We start from the raw sequence: 22,630 nt of genomic DNA on the forward strand, positions 1-22,630 counted from the left end.
CCCCTCTCTCTCTCTCTCTTGTTATGGTTACAAGCCCTGACTATTCTTTCAGAGGACCCATGTTCAATTCCCAGCATCCACATGGTAGCTCACAACTGTCTGTGATCCAGCACCCTCACACAGACATACATGCAGGCAAAACATCAGTGCACAGGAAATAAAAATAAACAAACCATTAGGAAAAGATCTCCTACATGCCCTTTTGGACTTCAGAGAATCTTAAAAATATGGACTGCTTCATGAGTTTGGGTGTCATCCTGTGTAGGGGACATGCTCATCTTCTCTGTACCGTTCCAGTTTAATATGTGCACTGCCGATGTGAGCATTTTGCTTGGAATTCTTTTTTTTTATTATTATTTTAAAGATTGTCTCTAAAAGACTTTTAAAGACTGTCTCTATCTTCAGACATACTACCAGAAGAGGACATCAGATCCCATTACAGATGGTTGTGACCCACCATGTGGTTACTGGGAGTTGGACTCAGGACCTCTGGAAGAGCATCCACTGGGCCATTTCTCCAACCCCACTTGGAATTCTTACAGCCTTGAACCCATGAGTGCTCTGAAACTCAGTTCTCTTCAATGGCAACAACAGACATAAAGCTTTTTTTTTGTTTGTTTTTTTTTTGTTTTTTTTTTGTTGTTGTTTTTTTGAGACAGGGTTTCTCTGTGTAGCCCTGGCTGTCCTGGAACTCACTCTGTAGACCAGGCTGGCCTCGAACTCAGAAATCTGCCTGCCTCTGCCTCTCAAGTGCTGGGATTAAAGGTGTGTACCACCACTGCCCAGCGATACCAGGCTCTTTTATAGGCACTCTTGATTCTTTTTAAAAATACAATCTGACCTCTTATCTTTGAAGAACTTAAGACTGTGATTTCCATACTTTCTGTGTCTAAGGTCATTTGTGACCTCTCAAGGGGCTCAGTCCCATTAGGTTTTTCTTTTTTTCTTTTTTTTTCTTTTCTTTCTTTCTTTTTTTTTTTTAGTTTTTTGAGACAGGGTTTCTCTGTGTAGTCCTGGCTGTCCTGGAACTCACTCTGTAGACCAGGCTGTCCTTGAACTCAGAAATCCACCTGCCTCTGCCTCCCAAGTGCTGGGATTAAAGGAGTGTGCCACCACTGCCCAGCCCATCAGGTTTTTCTTGACAGTTTGCAATTGCATCTTTCCCAGGCCTTCTTCAGGAGGAGCCCTTATTTAGAATTTTTATATCCTGTTCCATTTCCCCAGAATTTTCTTTTTGCTTCTAGGACAGCTCCAGGGCTGAGGTGGCAGGTGTGTTAGCTTTTTCCTTTTTATAAATAGACAAAATACAGGGCAAATCTTGATGATGTGTTTGTAGTTCACTATTCCAAGGAAGCCTTGAATTTCTGGTCCCTCCGCCTCAATAGTCAGCTACTCTAGCCCTCTGTTATTTTCCAGGCTAATGAGAAACCCTGTCTCAAAAAAAAAAAAAGGAAAGATAGGCAGTACCTAAGGAGCAACACCTATGTGCACATGTGTGCACAGTCACAAAGGCACACATATATGCACACCAGTAATGAGTAGTACAGATTTAAGATGAATTTTTAAAAACACAACCTTTTTCATGAAAAGATGTGTATGTGCTTACATGTGTGGGAGGCAAGTGTGTATGCAGATGCACATGAACATGTATGTATCTGCCTACAGATGCCAGAGGATGGTATTGGCTGATTTCATTGATCATTCTTCACCATATATATTGGGCCAGGATATCTCACTTGAACCCATAATCCCCAATTTGGCTAATCTACTAGGCAGCTTGATTCTTATAACTGGCTTTTCCCCTTTTCATATTATGAAAGAAAATGGTTTCTATGGAGATGTTTTAGAGCATTGAGGAAAAGGACTTGAGTTAAATAAAGCTCAGTGGTGGAGCACTAGCCTACCACGTACAAGGCTCTAGGTTCAGTGTCTAGCGCTGAAAAACTCCCTCCCTTCTGTAGCAAGGTTTGGATTCTATCACGAGAAGCCCTCAACAAGCAATTTGAGAATAGTTGTCCTTAAATGTTTATATATGTTAGTAATAGTATGTCTTCTGGCATGTTGGATGTACATATCCATGAACCTTTGATAGGGCCACATTTATTTTGTTTATATGTTTTTGTTTTGAGACAGGGTCTGTCACTGGCCTAGAACTCAGCAATTAGGCTAGGCTGTTTAGCCAGTGAGCCCATGTGTCCCCTTGTGTCCACCTCCCCAGTGCTAGGATTACGGACACACACCACCACACCCAGCAGTGATTTGCATAAAGTTTGAGAATCAAACTCAGGTCCTCGTATTTGCCTAGCAAACCCTTTATGATATAAACTATCTCACCAGCCACCTTTCTGGCTTCTTTTTGTTTGTTTGTTGGGTTTTTTTTTTTTTTTGGCGGGGAGGGGGGTTGGTGTTTTGGTTTGGTTTGGTTTTTCAAGATAGGGTTTCTCTGTATAGCCCTGGCTGTCCTGGAACTCACTCTGTAGAGAAGGCTGGCCTCGAACTCAGAAATCCTCCTGCCTCTGCCTCCGCCTCCCAATTGCTGGGATTAAAGGCGTGCTCCACCACTGCCCGGCCAGAGCGTCCCTTCTTAACCTTACCATAGTCCCCATGCTTCATCTCTGTCATGCTTGTTACCTGCTCTGCATGCAGGTATTTGATACTCGTTTTTGTCTGTGTCTATGTATCTATCATGTGCTCACTAAAAGATGTAGAATCGGCCCGGCTGTGGTGGCACGCGCCTTTAATCCCAGCACTTGGTAGGCAGAGACAGGCGGATTTCTGAGTTCGAGGCCAGCCTGGTCTACAGAGTGAGTTCCAGGACAGCCAGAACTACAGAGAAACCCTGTCTTGAAAAAAAAAAACAAAAAACAACAACAACAAAAGATGTAGAATCAATGCCTGATCCAATGAACATCCTTAGTGCCCATGCTGTGATCTAGAGATGCCATTTACCCTTAAAAGAAATGAGTTTCTTAGCGAAATGGTGATTCTAGTACAGGGTGATGATAGAATGTTGTGACACCAGATAACAAGCCACCAGCTGCTACTGAAGTCTTTCCAAAAGGACTCAAGATCCAACCTGAAGAGTCTCCCACTGACCAGAGATAGATTCAGTAGGATAAAAATCACTGGGGCTAGGGGACGGAGAGTGGAGCACAGTTGGTAGAATACTTGACCTGGATTTCATTCCTAATTTTCCACAATACCGTCAGGTATGATGGAGTGTATCTGTAATCCCACGACTAGGGAGGTGGAGGCAAGAGGATCCCGAGTTCCTGGTCATTCTTGGCTGCACAGTGAGTTTGAGGCCAACCTGGGTTATATGAGACCTTGTCTTAAAAAACAAAACAAAGTCCATGAAGATGGCTCAGTAGGTAAAGGAGAACCTGATGCCTGAATTGATGGGTGTCTCCACCCTCTGTCCCCTGTGGTGAGAGGAGAGAACCAACTCCTGGTAGTTGTCCTCTAACCTCCACCTGTGCCTCACACATACACAAGCAAATAAATAAACACCACTAAACCAATACAGTGAATGGCTTTTGCATGACGTCCACAGTTCAGTTCACACACACACACGTCTTAACATACACTCATCAGCAGTGGCAGCGGCAGCAAATGAATATTGCTGTAAGTTTGTGGCCAGCCAGGGCTATAGCAAGACCATCTCAGCCTTGTGTAGTGGCTCACAGCTGTACTTGTAACTCTTGGCAGGAGGATCATGAGTTCAAGGTCATCTTCAATTACATAGTGAGTTAGAGGCCAGCCTGGGCTACATGGAATCTTGTCTCCAAAGAAACAAATTCAAATCTTGTTTGTTTGTTTGTTGTTTGTTGTTTTTGTTTTTTCGAGACAGGGTTTCTCTGTGTAACCCTGGCTGTCCTGGAACTCACTCTGTAGACCAGGCTGGCCTCGAACTCAGAAATCTGCCTGCCTCTGCCTCTCAAGTGCTGGGATTAAAGGCGTGCACCACCACTGCCTGGCTAGAATAAATTTTTTAAAAAGAAAATAATGAAAAGAATTTCAGAGCCAGACATGGTAGCACATGCCTGTTATCTCACCACTTAAGAGGCTGAGGCAGAAGTTTTGACACAAGTTCAAGGCCAGCCTGGGCTACATAAAGAAGCCAGCTGTGGGTATAGAGCTAGTCTAAAAAAGAAAAGAATTTCACTTATGTTTTGCTGTGTAACAAGAGTAGTCCTTACAACTTAAACTTAAGTTTTTGTAAGTAGACTCAATAAATATTCTTCGTGCCGGGTGGTGGTGGCGCACGCCTTTAGTCCCAGCACTTGGGAGGCAGAGGCAGGCGGATTTCTGAGTTCCAGAGTTTAAGGCTAGCCTGGTCTACAGAGTGAGTTCCAGGACAGCCAGGACTACACAGAGAAACCCTGTCTTGAAAAACCAAAAAAAAAAAAAAAGTATATATTCTTCATTTCTTTATCATTTCATGACTGTATCCCCCACAGAACTTATCTTAAAAATAAAATTGTACCTTGAATTGATTCACAATTTATAATGATATGTTTGCTAAGAAAAAAAGCATTTGCTATTCAAATGTTAACAGTAATAGATTGAATTAAATACGTTCCCAAGAACAAGGTCCAAACAGAAACTTAGTTGCTTATTTTCTCCCTCCACCTTATAAGAGGGAGAGTTATGGGCATTTGCTTCTATATCTACTTTATAAAACTCCATTCTTTTAAAAAATTATTATTTAAGACTCTCATGTTAAAATGTATTCTTATTTTATGTATATGGGTGTTTTGCCTTCATGTGTATCTCTCCACCTCGTGCCTGCAGTGCTCATCGAGGCCAGAAAAGGGTATCAGAACTTCTGGAACTAGAGTCATAGACAGGAGTCACCGTGTGAGTTCTGGGAATCGAACCCAGGTCCCTTGGACAAACAGCCAGTGCTGTTATCCCCTGAACCATCTCTTTAGCCCCCGATAGATCTTGTGATAATACAAAATGTTCTGTACCTACCTGGTCAATACAGTAATCAATGCTCACAAATATAGAAGCCACACAATATACACTAATCACAAAACACAACAGTCACAGAGTACAATAGTCATGAGCCACATTTGGCTGTTGAACACTTGCAGAGTGCTAGAGAGGCTGGGCAGGTAGTGCTGGACTTCTTTAATCTCAGCACTCGGGAGGGCAGAGGCAGGCAGATCTCTGTGAGCTTGAGGCCAGCCTAGTCTACAGAAAGAGCGAGAGAGCTAGAGGGTGAGAGAGAAAGAGAGAGAGAGAGAGAGAGAGAGAGAGAGAGAGAGAGAGAGAGAGAGAGAAGAAGGGAGAGAGAGAAGGAGGTGAGGTGCTAGGGAGACTGAAGAACTGAATTTGTACTTGTAGTTTTCACTAATTCAGATAGTGACAGCACGTTTGAGGGGAGAGCGGTGAGTGTCGGCAGAGCAGAGCTGGATGGAGGCAAGCTTAGAGAAGAACCCTGCGATGGAGCAGGTCCTTACCTGTTCTACGGTTTGTTTGTCTCATGACAGTATTGAGCTCTTATGCAGTTAATAGAAAACATATGATATGAAGTTGGAAGGGAGAATTCTGCAGGGGAAATAGACAGGCAGAGATGGACAGGGAGAACAGAAGAGGGCAGAGAGGAAGAGATAGAAATTAGAACAGGGATAGTGACATGTGGAAATGCCATATGACAGATGGGTTTGATGGTGCAGCCTGTACTCCTGGCCCTTGGGGGAGAGGCAGCACCCACTGGTGGCTCACAGTCGTCCACAGTCACAGTTCTGGGGATCTGACACCTTGCTCAGCACCAGGCATACACATGGTACACATGCTCACATGCAAGCAAAACACATGCAAGCAAAACACCCAGACACATAAAATAGTCTTAATAAGAAGGAAAATGCCATAATGAAACCTGTTCTGGATTTTAATAATAATTATAGTTCTGTCTATTCTATAACTGGTTTTATTTTTTATCTTATTTTTTGAGACAGGATTTTACTCTGTAGCCTATGCTGACCTAGAACATATTCTCTAACCTAGTCTGGCTTTGAACTTTCAGTAATCCTCCTGTCTCAGTCTTCCAAGTATTGGGATTAACAGATATGAACCACCATGCCCAGTTCTATCCCAGAAGTTGATTCACGTGAAATAAAAATCTTTTTTTGTGTTAAGCGTCTTCTGAGTTTATCGGTGAGATTCAGTGGTGGCTTTGCAAGCGTTCCTCTTTATTAGGTGTGGTTTTCCATGTGCAGCTACACTACACAGGCTTTCCTCAGCCTCCTTAATGTACTTTGTTTGCATGACACAGTACCCACACAGAGGTCAGAGAACAACTCTCAAGAGTCAGTTCTCTCCTTCTCCCTTGGGGGTTTCAGGTTTTCAGGCTTGGCCACCCTGTGGTAGTATCTTCTGAGAGAAACTTTGAGATTATGCAAGTCTACTTCCTTTCAGAATTTCACCCATTAATATTTTACTTATTTTTTGAGACAGGGTCTTGCTGTATAGTCCAGGATGGACCCCCAAGAGTCTTCTTATCTCAGCCTCTGTAGTGCTGAGAGAGTTGAGGTGTGAGCCACTGTCTGTACCTTCTTTGTCCTTTGTGCTTTTCTTTCATGAGCTGTGGCCCCAATCAGTTAGTTTTAAACAGAGTCCCAAAGTACAGTGATAATGTTTTTTTACCATTTTGTCTCATATTTGCTTTTACGGGGAAATAGGGACGAGGTCTCATGTAACTCTGACTGGCCTGGAACTCAATGTGTAGACGAGGCTGGCCTTAAACTCACAGGATCTGTCTGCCTCCGTCTCCTGAGTGCTGGGATTAAGAGCATGCACCATCATTCCGGCTACTATTTACTTTGAAAGTACTTATTGAACAGTATAAGTAGAGCCAGTGAGATGGCTTGCTGGATCAGGGCGCCTGCTGCCAAGCCCAGGGATACAAGTTTTTGTCTCTGGGGCCCACAGTGAAAAGCCAGAGCCAACTCCTGTCATTGTCTTCTGACTCCCACAGGCACGCCATGGCACATGTCCAGTCTGCCACCGCACATACCAGATAAACAGGATGTAATTTATAGAGTCCTGGTTCTTTCTTTCTACTTTTGGAAGTTACTATGACTTCAGTGCATGTCTCATCTCACCTCATCTTTCTATCTATCCATCCTTCCTCAGTTTTTGAGGTGGGGTTTTTCTGTGTAGCCTGGGCTGTCCTGGAAGTTACTCTGTAGACCAGGCTGCCCTTAAACTCACAGAGACTCACCTGCCTCTGCCTCCTGAGTGCTGGGGTTAAAGGCATATGCACCACAACTGCCCTGCCCAGGATGTATTCTTAATACCTTTTTCAAAACACTTGTATTTTTTTTTCTGGTTTAAGAAAAGACTCATCACCAGGCAGTGGTGGTGCAAGCCTTTACTCCGAGGACTCAGGAGGCAGAGGCAGGCAAGTCTCTGAGTTCAAGGCTAGCCTGCCCTACAAAGAGAGTTCCAAGACGTCAAGAGCTACACAGAGAAGCTCTGTCTCAAAAAACAAAAACAAAACAAAACAAAAAAAAAAACCCACCCCAAAACCATAAGGAAACAGAAAAATTGTAAAGCTATGTGTCGTGGCTTTGTTTTATAAGAAGGATCTTCATGCATAAGCTGATAGCTGTTTTTTTGTCCTGGGTGTCCCTAAATGTCCTGTTTTGGTCTCTCTCCTAGCGGCAGTACATCCCTGTTAAAGTAAAGAGCAAAGCCTTCTGGATCTTCTCTTGGGAGTATGCCATGATGTACACAGGAAGCCTAGTGGTGATAGTTTGCCTCTCCTTCTTCCTTCTCAGCTCCTGGGATTTCATCCCTGCAGTCTACGGTTTCATGTGAGTACAGACCTCTCTAGAAATTTCTGGAATCCAATTTGATTTTCATAGCTCATGGTAGAATCAGAAGGAGAGAACTATGCAGGCAGTGATTATAACAACAGTCCTTATACTTTAGGAGAGCCTCTGACATCCTGAATGCTGGCCTGTCCCTAGAGGTTCTGATTAATAGGTGTGAGATAGCCCAATAGGTAACATATACATATCATAGTGGGGATGGACCCAGGAGTTGGAGAACTCTTGTCTGGGACTCTGGACTGTTTCCCTGTGGTAAATTCTAAGCATAATAACTTGCTCACTTTGAGTTCTTTGTGTTTTGCCTAGGACAGGTATCTGTAATACCTGATGAATAGTTTTTCCTGGCTTTTTCTACTGAGCCAAACATTCTGTTCTTTTTCTTGTTACTCAGAAAGGGAAATGTCATTGTTATAAGACATAGACTTAATCTAGGCAAACCTAGTGTCATACACCTGTAATCCTAGCAGTTGGGAGCTGGAGGTAGGAGGATCAAGATCAAAAAGAAATTGTTGGCTCTATATTAAATTCATTTGCAGCCTGGGCTGTATTCCATGGACCTTATTTCAATGCCCCCCCCCCAACCAGTGACACTATATATATATAATGGTAGGGCAGTAGATAGTACTCTTGTCACTGCCCAGACTAGTGCCCCTTGCTTCCTTCTTTCTTTAAAAGACATATACATGCACAAACACACTTGCACGCTTAGAGAGCTCAGGATGTAGCCCAGTGGTAGAGTGTGTTTAGTATTCATTTTGTTTGGTTTTTTTTTTTTTTTCTTTTTTGTTTTTCGAGACAGGGTTTCTCTGTGTAGCCCTGGCTGTCCTGGAACTCACTCTGTAGACCAGGCTGGCCTTGAACTCAGAAATCCACCTGCCTCTGCCTCCCTAGTGCTGGGATTAAAGGCGTGCGCCACCACCGGCCGGCTGCATTTAGTATTCTAGAAGTCCTGAGTTCCATCCCCAGCACTGGGAAAAAAACCCCCACAAGTGTTTGCTTTGGTGCATATTTGTGTGTGTGTGTGTGTGTGTGTACATTTAGGTAGCATGGACTCTTTTGGAAGAGCCAGTTATTGTAGCCAATTCTTTTATGATTTAGATAGACAAAAGTCTTCCAGATAAACTTTTCAAATGAGTTTTGTGGCCCTGGGGATTTTTGCACTGCCTGCTGACACTGATGGCTCCTGAAGCTCAGGCGTGCAGTTTTCTGGCTTTTGCTACGGGGATGTGGGATGAGAACTGGGAGGAGCAAGCTTACAGAGCTTGTTCCCCTGGGCAGGTCTCTCAAATGCCCAAAATAGATGTTGTTTATTTAAGTCTCCTTCCTCTCACAACACTGGGTAGCTCCTGATTGTAAACTGTACTGGTGTGAAGAAGAGGGGGCTGCTGGGATGCGGTTTCTCAGATGGAGCCCTTTCTCATTCAGATCCTTTCAGCTGGGTTTTGTTTCTTCGGTGTTTCCCTTATGTAGCCCATTCTAACCTTGCACTCAGTATCCACCAAGAACGATCTTAAGTCTTTGACCCTCCTGCTTTTACATTAGGCTTAAATGCAGCTCTGGAGTTTGAACCCAGGGAACTGCGCTTTCTAGGCAAAGCCCTCTGCCACTGAGCTGTATCCAGTCCTTAGCTTGTACATATTACAGCTTCTCTGGATCTTCAGTCCTACCTTTTGTAAATTGTCTGTATGGGGTTATGTGTAGAACTCTTTATGACTTTTAAAGGGATGGTACCATCCTTGGTCACTGAGTACTGGCCCCAAGTCTTGTGGAAAAAGCAGGGCAAAACCAACCATTTGTAACTCTGCTCTTTTCTCTCCCTGTTTTCTTAATTTCAGACTTTCTGTTCCAGATCTCACTCCAAACATCGGTCTTTTCTGGTACTTCTTTGCAGAGATGTTTGAGCACTTCAGCCTCTTTTTTGTCTGTGTGTTTCAGATCAACGTCTTCTTCTACACAGTTCCATTAGCCATCAAATTAAAGTAAGTGTGAAGCCTGCTGTTTATTTGTCACCCTCCACACTGGCCTGCTGGCATCTGGCTTCATTGATCAGGTCAGCAGTTGAGAGTCACACCCAAGTACAAGCTGCAAGGAGGATGCTCTGGGCTCCCCGTGGGCTCACCTGAAGGTGCCTGAGGCCACATTACTACTCACTTTCATCACCATTTCGGGCAAGAACAGAGGTTACACTGCGGATGGCTTTGTGGAAAGTGGGTCTGGTTGGATGTTCTTGGTCAACAGCCCAGTTATGATTTATCTCAAGGACTCTAGTTGGGTTATTTGGAAGGCTGGGCATACACAGCCTTTTCAATCTTCTGGTCAGTTTTCCTGAAATGGGGCTTACTGTGTAGTTCATTTCTACAACAGAGATGTCATATATCTTTGTAGCTCTGCGAAATAGGTTGAGAGCAAACTCAGGAACTTGGAGACCAGCATTATCTCACCATCATCATTCCATTTTATAGTTGAGGACTTCTTGCTCAGAGAGTTACACAGCTTGCAAGCAGTGAAACTGGAATTCAGGCATACTTTGTCTGACTCCAGAACCTGTATTCATCCTCTTGGGTCATGCCAGCTCCTAAGGAGAACACTGCGGTGGTCCTAGAAGTGGTTGCATTACCCTGGCTTCAAAGCCGCTGACAAAGACCTTCATAAGCAGGCAACTAGCTCTTGTGTCCTCTGCTTGTGTGCAGGAGCTGTACCGGGGCATGTAGAGCTGGTGCAGATGTCAGCCCTCTGCTTGCATTGGGGGCTGTTCTGGGGGATGTAGAGCTGGCCTTTCCCTACTCACATCCCTTTAGCTCTTGGTCTGTTCTCTGAGGGCCACTGTAGGGTGAGCCATGTCCCCCATGCTCTCCTCACCTTTGCTGTGAGACATGAAATTCCAAGGAGAGGAGCATGGTGGATTAGGGGCTCTGTAGACAGATAGCGCCATCACTAACTTCACTTCTTTGGGAAGGACGAGGGACAAGAATCTCTGCCTAGAGGGCTAGCCTTGGTGCTGTGAGGATCTTCTGAGATGATGCAGGAGAACCTTTGCACAGAACTCAGCATAGAAAAAGGGTCAGGAGTGAGGAGCCATGGCAGTTTATTAATTTAAGCCAGCTTTAGCTGTTACTAGTTGAAGGTCCCCAAAATTCCATTTCGGAGACAGACATGATAGCTGTCTGTAATTCCAGCACCTAGGAAGTAGAGGCAAGAGGATTGTGAGTTTAAGGCTACCCTCATCTACATAGTGAGTTGGAGGCCAGCCTGTGCTACATGAGACTCTATATTAAGAGAGAAAGTCTGGCCCTTGAAGAGCTAAGAATGCTAAGTGTAACTCTCAGTTTTCTTATTTCTCTGATGGTATTGCCAGTAAGCAAGCCATCAGCCAACAGGCACTTCTTGTCTTTGGACCTGTGGACAGCGACCTTTGCTGATTTCTCTTGACAAGCAGTCATTTAGGCTACTAATAAGGAATGCTAACTTTTTTTTTTTTTCAAGACCATGGGGGCCCAAAGCTAGTTCAGGAAACTACTGATGGGCAATGTCCCTGTAAAGTGACTTACTGGTGTTTGTCTGGTCTTCTTTGCCACCTCTGGGCATTTGGTATCTGCAGTTTTCTGCCCTGCTTCTGGGGCCTGCCTCATCCAGGCCGTGTGAGTAGTAAGGCAGCCTTTGCCTGAAGTTCCTCTAGGGTGTACTTTTGGTTCCTGAGGTAGGATCAGGGGTCTCTAGAGTGGACCTAGTCCCTGGCTAATCTCTCTGCCTGTTTGTCTTATCTGCCCTGCTCCAGGGAGCACCCCATCTTCTTCATGTTCATTCAGATTGCCATCATCTCTATCTTCAAGTCCTATCCAACTGTGGGGGATGTGGCCCTCTACATGGCTTTCTTCCCTGTGTGGAACCATCTCTACAGATGTGAGTATTCTGACTTCCTCACTGGGGATAGATTCAAGTGCAGCTAACTGCTAGGTGAGACAGCTGGGAAAAGCGATTGATATGCATTTACTGGGCACATGCTGTGCTGACAGCACCGAGAAAGAGGAGGCAATCTGAAGTGTGCATGTGCCTCTGTGGCCCCGGTACTGTGACCAGTGATGGACAGACAAAGAACTGTCACTTAGAGCATGTGACTATGTTCCTGATCACTGTTGCTCATTTTGTTGTTGCATCAGCTTTGGAGGTAAGTATCTCCTTTAGACAGATGAGAAAACTGAAGGACAGAAAGATAGAGCCACTTGTTCAAGGTCACGTGGCTGATGAATAGAAAGACTAGGATTGGAGCCTAACTCTGTGGGCCTTGGCCAGTGCAACCCAGCCTTGGTGCTTGTAGTGATGACCTGTCTAATCTGTATTCCAGTAGAGTGGCTACTAATACTATACAGAGACTACATTTTTTCTTTCTTTTCTCCCCTAGTCTCAGCTTATGACATAGGGTTTCATATTGCCCAAACTGGCCTTCAGCTCACCGTGTGCTGAAGATTACCCCGAACTCCTGATCCTTTTGCCTTTACTTCTCAGACCCAGGGTTACTGGTATGTACTGTCATGCACAGATTTTTTTTTTCCATTGGTTTGTTTGTTTGAGACAGAGCCTAAATTGTAGCCAAGGCTATCCTGAAACTCACTATTTAGCCTAGGCTGTCCTAAAATTAGAAGAAGTCATCCTATCTTAACTTCCTGAATACTGAGATTACAAAGAAGAGCCATGGTGTCAGTAGAAACTGAAATTCTCATTTAAAATCAAATATAGGAAGCTACATGTGACCAAGCTTCTTACTGGACAATGGCCAAGCTTCCTACTGAACAAGTGCAACTTGAAGCCTTTGGCCATAAACATCAGACTTCCTGCTTCCTATAAAGACCCCTTTCAGTTCTGCCTGTCTCTCTTGAGGCTCCCTTAGGGTAGATATCCTTTGCCTCTATGTTTCCCACACCCAACATGGATCCTGACACAAAGGAATCAGCAAATGACTGGGCAGTGGTGGCACATACCTTTAATCCCAGCACTTGGGAGGCAGAGGCAGGTGAATCTCTGAGTTTGAGGCCAGCCTGGTCTACAAAGAGAATTCTGGGATAGCCAGGGATATCCTGAGAAACCCTGTCTTAGAAAACAACAACAATCAAAACAGAAAAAAAGAAAAAAAAGAAAAGAATCTGCAAATGTATATAGAAGGCTGTTGGAGCCTCCCTGTGAAGGAAGCAGAGCCAGTTCCCCTCCTGGTTCTCTGTCGGGGAGCTCTGACACACAGCCAAGCATCAGAAGTGAACTCCTAGAGCACGCTTCCCAAGGAGTTAGTTCTTGTTGTTTTGAGTTTGTCTGGGTGTCACCAGGAAGTGAGACTGACCAGCTGCAAGCAGGAAACCTACCTGTGAGTGTAGGCTCCAGAGTGAAGGCACACAGCTCAGGGGGCAGGCCACGCCCAGGCCAGCTGTGTCTCTTGGGCCTGGTTGGAATGGTGACCAATCTGAGCTGACTGAGAGGAGTTAGCATCATCTTCTGCTTGTGACATCCTCATTTCGCAGATAAGAATCACCCAGTGATGACTCATGAGGCAGTCAGAATATATAGACATGCCTTGGTCTGTGGGTGGGTAGAGCTTCAGGCACTGCTCTTTCCCTGTCCGAATCAGGTTGTTTTTGTTAGCTGTCTGTCCTAAAGAGGGCATTGCCCTTTCTCAGAGGCGTTGTGTAGCAATCTCAGGTTGCTGAATTCAGTTTGTAGACAGACTGACCTGAGTCTACAGCCGCCCTCCCCAGGCAGCTGTCTTAGCCTTTCTGAGCCTCTGAGTTTTCCTTTTCCCTCCATGAGATGGAGAGAGTAAGTGGAGCTTCCTGGTATGGATCTATAGCCCCAACACTTAAGAGAGTGAGACAGGATAGCAGGTTTGAGGCTAGCCAGGGCTACAAAAGGGAATCCCAGGCCACATGGGGAGACCTGTCTCAAAAAATAAAAATGTATTTTTCATGGATTTTTTTAAGTTTGAAAAAGAAAGTATGTTAATAGCATACAGTTATCATCAGTAATAATTAACCAGGGGCATCTCCTGCATATTTCCACCATCAAAGCTGCTGGCCTAGCAGCCAGGGACGTTGAAGTAAATATTTTTAAAACTTGAAATAAATGATTTTATGCCCACAGAGATGATGCGGCAGAGAAGGAAATTTCCAGAAACCTGGATGATCTTGTAGGCTCTATTAGGTAGAGGCAGTTATCAACTGGTTGGGCAAGGAGTTTATAGACACAGCATAGCTTAAGTTCCTGCAGAGGGTAGTAGTCAACATGCTTTGTACTGTGTGCACTGTCCAAGGAATACTAATGTCTGGAGCACCTGTTTGGGACTTGTCATCTGTGACTCACTAAGTGACTTTAGCTCTGGCCTTTGGACCCCTGAGTAGGCATTTTGTGAAGTCTTTTGTTCTAGTTGAATATTTTGTTCTAGTTAATATTGTAACTCTATCTCAAAAACAAAAACAAACAAATAAATATATCGCAGTTGTTGGCTTCTGCAGCCTTGAGTCAGGGTTGAGTCAGACAAGACATTCTTATGGTATTAGAGAACAGCCTGCTGGCAGAACTAGTACCAGCCTGAAGTGGTCCAGCTGCAAAGCCAGCTACCACAGGGCTGGAGTTGAACATATGTTATATTTTTTTAATTAATTATTGTGTAAAGGTAAAAGAATATTGATTAAAATACAAATAAATTATAAGCATTATGCTGTAAGTTCCTATGTATATAGCATGTAATTTAAGAAAAGAAACATCTCTTTAACCTTTGAAGCCCCCTAATTCCCTCTATGACCATCCTGATGAGACCAGACACTTTAGGTGACATTTTATTTCTGAATATCTGAGGCTCAAGAGGGAAAGAAGTCCCTTCTCAGAAGTCCCTGTTCTTCAGTGTGATGTGGCAGATTAGATAAGCCACCCAGTGAATGTCTTGGGAACTTGACTCCATTTGACCTAGCAGGTCTGATGAAAGGTGTAGGCCCTGGTCATCTCTGACACCTTCTGGTGCCTGGAACAAGCTGTCCTGTGCCCCAGCCCCCAGTTCCATCTGCTCTGGCATAGAGCTTTAATCTCTCAGCCTTCCAGCCAGTGAGACTGAGTAGCAGTCCCCTGCTCCCGCCCAGGTCACCACTGGCCTGGAACCAACTGGAAGCCATCGATGGTCTCCCAAGCACATTGCCATGTCTCTTTGCAGCCTGAGGCTGGACTAATGACCTCTTTTATTTCTATACTCAGTCTTTCTGTCACCCATCTGAAGTCTTTGTCTCTGGCCATTGTACCCAAAAGGGTAGGTTGAAGAGTAGAAGACAGGTATCTTCATGAAATGGCCTCACTGTCATGCTTAGAAGCATTCACAGAATTGCTGATTGTGGCCAGTTTTAAGGCAGACAAGCCTGTGATGGGAGGGAAGTCTTCAAATACAGATTTCCAGCCATTATGGGCATGGGGAGCCATTGACCTAGGTCTGAGGTTTGCTTCTAGCACACAGTGTTTCTAAGAGTGTTCTGCCTTTGAGCCGTCTGAGCTCCCTGTCCTGTGACTATCACAACAAACAGAGGCTATCAGAGAGCGAGTGCTGGGCTAACTACCACCTGTCTTTGCAGTCCTACGGAACATCTTCGTCCTCACCTGCATCATCATCGTCTGCTCTCTCCTCTTCCCTGTCCTGTGGCACCTATGGATTTACGCAGGAAGTGCCAACTCTAATTTCTTTTATGCCATCACACTGACCTTCAATGTTGGGCAGGTAAGAGTTAAGAGTAGCACAGGATGGGTGTCATTTTGAGTCTCAGGCTATCAGCTGAGGCCTTGGGTTCCCACCTTGTAGTTTTGAACCTCAGGGGGTAGGGGGGAAACAGTTTCTCTGTCTTTGAGCTCACTCTGGTGGAAGGGACAGGGGAGTGAAGCCCATGAAATTGAATCTGTAGCACATGTATCAGGCACCGTGCTGAGCGCTGCTTCAGTAAGTCCTTACAACAAATCTAGAGAAAGATCGTGTTATCCATAGTTTACAGCTGAGGGACTGAGGCTCTCATTCATGGTCAGTGGAGCTAAGAAACAAATTCAGGTAAGCCCAGCCTCAGAGGCACCCCTCTTTTATAATTGTGTCCTGTTAGCACTGACATTACAACAGGTGAGGAATGGTGAATAGGTCGAGGTGAAGACAGTTTTGTGGATTTTGAGGATGGTAGAACCAAAGGCAAGGAGTTTAGGAATGGCATGGGTTGGCTGTTTGGTGCACAATAAAAGAACAGTGTCTTGTTTGTTTGTTTGGTTGGTTGGTTGGTTGGTTTTTTTGTTTTGTTTTGTTTTGTTTTGTTTTGTTTGTTTTTGTTTTTCGAGGCAGGGTTTCTCTGTGTAGTCCTGGCTGTCCTGGAACTCACTCTGTAGACCAGGCTGGCCTCGAACTCAGAAATCCGCCTGCCTCTGCCTCCCAAGTGCTGGGATTAAAGGCGTGCGCCACCACCGCCCGGCTAAGAACAGTGTCTTATATGGTTCAGCCTGCTTCCAAGTAACTATGTAGCCAAGGATGACCTTCATCTTCTGATCCTCCTGCCTCCACCTCCTGAGTTTTCACCATGCCTTATTTATGCAGAGCTGGGGATCGAACCAAGGGCTTCCTGGATGCTTGGTAAGCATCCTAACAACTGAGCTATATCCCTGCCCTATTGTTTTATGGATGCTTTTTTTTTTTTAAAGTGATCACATGTTTCTTTTCTTTTTTAATTTATTTTTATGTATGTGTGTACACTGTCTTCAGACACACCAGATGAGGGCATTAGATCCTGTTATAAGTGGTTGTGAGCCACCATGTGGTTGCTGGGAATTGAACTCAGAACCTCTGGAAGAGCAGTCAGTGTTCTTAACCCCCAAGCCAACTCTCCAGCCCTAAAAGGATTCTTAAGTTTGACTTTTAAAGATCTTGGTTCAATATGGAAAACAAAATCAGAGACTTGTACTTTTAGTTAGCATTTCTAGAGGTCTGGAAAGGCCTCTGTGGAGTCATCCATCCTTCCTGAAGTTCTCTCCCTCAATCTGTCATATTCTTTGATGTCAGGCTCTGTCCTCCTTGTTGAGGTCTTCAAAGAATAGTTGTCACTTTACCGCCATTGGCATAGCCAGGCATGTCCCTGCACAGTAGATGGGACAGAGGCAGAACTGTGTGTAGACTTGTGAGCAGAGAACAGACCCAGGAAGGCTTTTGTCTCCAGGATTAGCAGTTTGTGGGAGGGGTCATGAGGAGGAGCTTAAGCTTTTACTAGCGTGTTGGTGGGACTGGTGTTTCCTGTGTAGATATTGCTGAAGGATTTTCATCCTATTTGACCGTACGTAGTGTGTGAACAGCAAAAGAGAGGTCTTGGCCCTGGTGGTAGTTTCTGATGGTGAGTCTCTACTTGTGTCCTACCAGGGCAGAAATCTGCAGGATTCAGTGCAGTATCTAAAATAACCCAAAGGCTATTTGTGGGTGGCACTTGTGCTTACCAGAACCCCCTCCTTTGCACACATCCCAGCATTTGCCTGTGATGATCTTGAACCTGCTTCAGCCTCTGGGGAGGTTGGTGAGTTCCACAGAATAGTCCTCAGCCTGTTGTCTTGGCTCTCTAGTTTTGCTCAAGAAATGAAATTGGCAGTATTTTTTGAGGGAGTCATGTGACTCACCAGATGACAGCTTTCTCTTCTGTGACTGCCTCAATGAGGGGAAGGTCCCTTGGCAATGGGGCTGATTGTAACTCATTAGGTGCCATCAAAAGCAAGAGAAGCTTCATTAGTGGGAAAGAGGGGTTGGGGTTGCGCTAGAGACCAAAGGTAGTAGGCCCAAGTATATTTGCAGCTGAACTATAGCGAACAGTCAAAGTCTTGGCATCACTTCCCTTTAAAGGTTAAGAAAAAACTCTTATTATTACTGTGTGTATGCTTGCTTTAGGAGGTCAAACGAGAACATCGGATTTTTTAGAGCTGGAGTTATAGGAGTTTTGAGCCACCCTGTGTTCCTCCTGGGACCCACACTTTGGTCCTTTGCAAGAGCAGAAAGCACTCTTAAGCACTGAGCCATTTTCCAGCCCCCCAACCTTATGTTTTGAGAAAGGCCTCTTGCCAGAACTCGGAGCTTACCAAGTAAGTTAGGCTCGTCAGCCAGTAAGTTCCATGGATCGTCTTGTCCACCTCTTCTGCTCTAGAATTACAAGAATATGCCACCAGGTGTGGCTTTTTATGTGGGTGCTGGAAATCTACCCCATGCTTTGATGCATGCACATAAAGTACTGTATTGATTAAGGAATCTCTTCAGTGCCGTCATTATTTTACCTTTATTCATTTGTTTATTTTCATTTTATGTGTTTGAGTGGTTTTGCCTTTTTGTATATATGTGTACCAGGTGTGTTCCTGGCGCCCATGGAGGTCAAAAGAGGGCATAAGCTTCCCTGCAGTTGGAGTTATAGATGTTGTAAGCACAAGAGTGCTGGATTGAACCTGAGTCCTCTGGAAGAGCAGTCAGTGCTTTTAACCGAGGAGCTTTTTTTGTTTGTTTGTTTTTGTTTTTCAAGACAGGGTTTCTCTGTATACCCTGGCTGTCCTGGAACTCACTCTGTAGACCAGGCTGGCCTCAACCTCATTTCTTACCTTTTAAAAATATTTTGAATGCATTTTAAATTACATAAGTGATAAATTTATTGTTTTTACAGGAAAAAGTAAACAAACAAACAAACAAACCAGGGAAATGGGAAATAAAGTCCCAAGGTTAGAACTGTAGCAGTGACATGCTTCTGTAGCCTGAGTGAAGCCCAAGGTTAAATCCTTAGTGTCTCTGGAGATTGGACCATGGGTGTGGTAGGCTGCACATGGCTTTAAGCACTGCACTTAGGAGCGAGATCCGGAATTCAGTGCCACCTTTTCCTATGAAACAAGTTCAAGGCTTTCCTGGATTACAAGTAACACCATCTCAAAACAAACAAACAAACAAACAAACAAACAAACAGAAGTCTCTGTTGTGATTTGGGAATGTACTCAGTGTACAGCATTTATCTAGAGATCTTTGCTTTTGTGTTGGGGAGGTGTGCACAGCACATGTGTGTTTGTGTGTGGGGAGGCCACAGTTGATGTTGAGTGTCTTCATCAGTCACCCTTCACCTTATTTTTTGAGACAGCATTTCTCCCTGAACCTGGCACTTGCCAATTCAGTTAGATGAGCTAGCCAGCAAGCTCTAGGGGTCCAAGCTCTGCTTCCCCAATACTATGATTGGTGTCTGTTACTACACATGGCTTTGTAGCCTAGTTACTGGGGACTGAACTCAGGTTCTCATGCTTGTGCTTTACCAACTGAGCTATCTCCCAGCCTTCCTGTTGCCCTTTTTGGAGCCAGTCTCTCTCCTTCTTTTTTTTTTTTTTTTTTTTGTTTTTCGAGACAGGATTTCTCTGTGTAGCCCTGGCTGTCCTGGAACTCACTCTGTAGACCAGGCTGGCCTCGAACTCAGAAATCCGCCTGCCTCTGCCTCCCAAGTGCTGGGATTAAAGGCGTGCGCCACCACTGCCCAGCATCTCTCTCCTTTTTAGGCTGACCTGAACTACTGTGTAGCCTGTGCTAGCTCTAACTCTTGGAGATCCTCCTGTCTTAGTCTCCCAAGTGCTGGAATTACAGGTGTATACCATCACACGTATTTTTATTTAGCATTCTTAAGACTCTGAGTTTGAGATCTAGCACTACGAAGGGGGAGGAGGTAGGGAAGAAAGGTAGAAAAGCAAAGAAAAAAAGATAGTTCTCTGTGAGCTTGAAACCAGCCTGGTCTAATTGAGAAACAAACAAAACAAAACAAAACAGAATGAGAGAGATGGCTCAGCAGTTAACAGCACTAGCTGTTTTTGAAAAAGACTGGGGTTCAGTTCCCAGCACCCACGTGGAGGCTCACTGCTCTGGGGGATCTGATGTCCTTCTCTGGCTTATGCAGACAGTAGCATGCACGGGGTACATAGATATACATGCAGGCAAAATAACTTTATACATAAAACAATAATTTAAAAAGTGAAACAGGGTTTCATGTAGCCAAGACTGGCCTTAAACTTGCTACGTAGCTGAAGATGACCTTGAACTTGTTTTTAATATGCCTCCTGAATATTGAGATTGCAGGGATATGCTGCCATGCCTAGTTTTATGTCATACTGAAGACTGAACACAGGTTTCATGCATGCTAAACAAGCACTCTACCAATTGCTACATCCTCAGCCTCTTGAGATGAATGCTTCTAGTTCCACCATGTTCCTTGGGTAGGAGACACTGATTTATTTGACCAGGTGACCATTTGCTGTTGGGATTTGAAGTTGCTTCTGGTTATTTTGCTACTTCAAATGGAAGAGGCTTTTGTATTCTCCCACATAGCTCATATGTGTACAGCAATGCTTTTAAGGTAGATTTTAAGTGGTAGCATTTGCCGAATCAGAAGGCATGTGAATGTTCTATTTTTGGAAGATATTAGCAAGTTGCTCTTCAGATTGTGCCTGCCAGCAGAGGTTCAGATAACCCCTTAAGCTGGTAGACTGTTAGGCAACCTCCATACCTGCTGGCCTTTGTAGGTCTGAGCCCTGACCATAGAGAGCTCCTTGGGTTAAATGTTTCTGGAGGCTGTTGACCTTGAGTTTTGCTGCTGCTATTGCTGCTGCTGCTGTCACTGCGACCACCAGATCAGTAAAAGGCTGTGTCAGGAAGGTGCATTGGTTTACTAGGCTGTCACTCTAAACATAATCATTTATTGTCCTCAGCTCGGTTTGGTAGCACAAAACTGTATTCTGATATTTTGGGGGCTCAGGTATGAGGATTACCTTAGTTCAAGCTCAGCCTAGTCTATGTAGAAAGACTAAAATAAAATAAAATGAAAATAAAACAAAGTATTAACCTAGAGTGTTGACTAAAGAAAAGGGACCCCCACCAGGAAGAGGATACTCCCTGTCTTGGACCTGTGGTGTAGATATGGGACATTTAGAATTTCCTTATTAGTTTGGTACCACCTTAGGTCTCTCATGAAGTTCTCCTGCCTTGTTGTCTATTTATTATCATTTTTATTCCTGTATCCATGTATATGTATGACATGTGTGATACATGTGCCATGACAAGTATGTGGAGGTCAAAGATGTGCATGGTTGGTTGAAGAATCTAATAGGAACAAGATGCCTTTCCTGTGGAGAGGCTGGAGGGACTAAGAGTAGTAACTGGGTCCTTCAGACTTGGAAGGCAAGAAGGGAAGGGAAGCAGGGTGTGTGGCTGGTGCTTATAATCCCAGCACTCAGGAGGCTGAGGCTGGACGGTCCTCAGTTTCAAACCAGCCCAAGCTTCATGGGGGAAGTCAACCTAGTCTGTACATACCAAGTCCTTGCCTCAGGGAGGGACAAAGTGATGGCGGGGAGGGGTGTGAGGATCGGGAGGGAAAGGTGGAGATACCAGGGTTAGTGTACAGCTGTCTCCACCTTCTCCTCTCTGTGTGATGTCCTCCACACCCAAGCCCAGTCCTGCTCTGTGTTGGCATTTCTACTGAGATATCGGGCATTTGGGGACATGTGCACATACCACAGCCTATTCTTATGAATGCCTTTTTAGCCAGGAAACTATATTCATCTGGCCTCCATCTTCGCTTCCTTCAGATAAGATCTGTTCAGTGTGACAAAAGGCTGCAGATTCCAAATAGGGGCCCAGATCCCAGACCATCATTGGCAGAACCAGCTTTATTTATATAGAATGCATAAAACACCTTGAGTTTTGTTGAAGTCTTGCTCTGTTCATTTTGAAAAATGTCATGTCCTTTTACAGAATGGATATATGTTGATTATTAGTTACCCCAGCAAGTACTCTAGTGACTAAGGCTCTGTTTTCTCTCTTGTTGCCATTAAGTATTTTTCATCATGTGGTATATACATCATTTGGTAATTACCATTGCCTCAGAGTCAGTAACAGGAAATGACAATAGCAAACCATCTAATGAGGCTTAGTGTGCTTGTGTGTGTGTGTGTGTGTGTGTGTGCTTGAGTGTGAGAGAGAAGATTGAAATCTCTGGGTGATTGCTTGAGGACTCGTACAGTTCCTCACTGCTGACTTTCAGCAGGTGACTTAACTTCTCAGATTCCAGGGTGATAATCCCCACATCATACAGTGTTGTGGGTTTGATATAACCTGTGAGTCCTGTTGTTGCCTTCAGTCACTTCCTGGCATATGAAATGTGAAGAATATGCTCTTTAGGTACACACAGCAAACTCCCAGGGTAGTATTCAGGCCATGAAATCTCTTTTTTCTTTCCTATTTAAGGTTTTTGGATATGGTCTCCTGTAACCAGCCTTACTTCTGCTATATAGCTGAAGCTGGCCTTAAACTCCTCATCTTCCTGCCTCTACCTCCCAGATGCTGGGATTATATTTATAACAAATTGATCAATGATTTATGTACACCCCCATACACACACATACAAAGAGCTTGCATGAATTTGGCTTTTCTAAAAGAAAAAGCTAAAGTGTCCCAATCACCCTAAATAAATTTAAGAACAGAGAACTCATGGGAATCGGACTTTAAAATTATAATTGATAGTGGCTCATGCTTAAGGAGGGTTTACAGCAAGCTGGCCCCATGTGATCTCTTTCATCTTGTTTGACCCTCTGAGTCTTTCTCCTTTCTATACTCATGGAGAGTTTGTGTATATGTATGTGTGTGTTCATTATGATGAAAGTCCCATTGAGTTTCTCTTAACAGGTAAGCTTCCTTTGCTTGTACATGAGAGGAGCCTACTATTTGTTTAAGACCTGCAGGAGAGGTTCATTGTGTG

General features: G+C 44.3%; 1 protein-coding gene and 1 non-coding gene across 2 annotated transcripts in view; one reads left to right on the forward strand and one right to left on the reverse strand.

Moving 5' to 3' along the window:
- The window catches only part of Pigu (phosphatidylinositol glycan anchor biosynthesis class U), a 71,528-nt gene that overhangs the window by 41,607 nt on the left and 7,291 nt on the right, over positions 1–22,630 (forward strand). The window contains exons 8-11 of the mRNA XM_028775280.1: positions 7,672–7,826; positions 9,680–9,823; positions 11,620–11,744; positions 15,440–15,582. Of these exons, the coding sequence (XP_028631113.1) occupies positions 7,672–7,826; positions 9,680–9,823; positions 11,620–11,744; positions 15,440–15,582 (567 nt within the window). The remainder of the gene's footprint in view (positions 1–7,671; positions 7,827–9,679; positions 9,824–11,619; positions 11,745–15,439; positions 15,583–22,630) is intronic.
- On the reverse strand, positions 222–324 carry LOC114627508. Its single transcript, XR_003712372.1, has one exon. It is a non-coding gene; the product is annotated as a U6 spliceosomal RNA (small nuclear RNA).

The sequence above is a fragment of the Grammomys surdaster genome, unplaced genomic scaffold, assembly GCF_004785775.1.
Source record: "Grammomys surdaster isolate TR1022 unplaced genomic scaffold, NIH_TR_1.0 254, whole genome shotgun sequence".
Lineage (NCBI taxonomy): Eukaryota > Metazoa > Chordata > Mammalia > Rodentia > Muridae > Grammomys > Grammomys surdaster.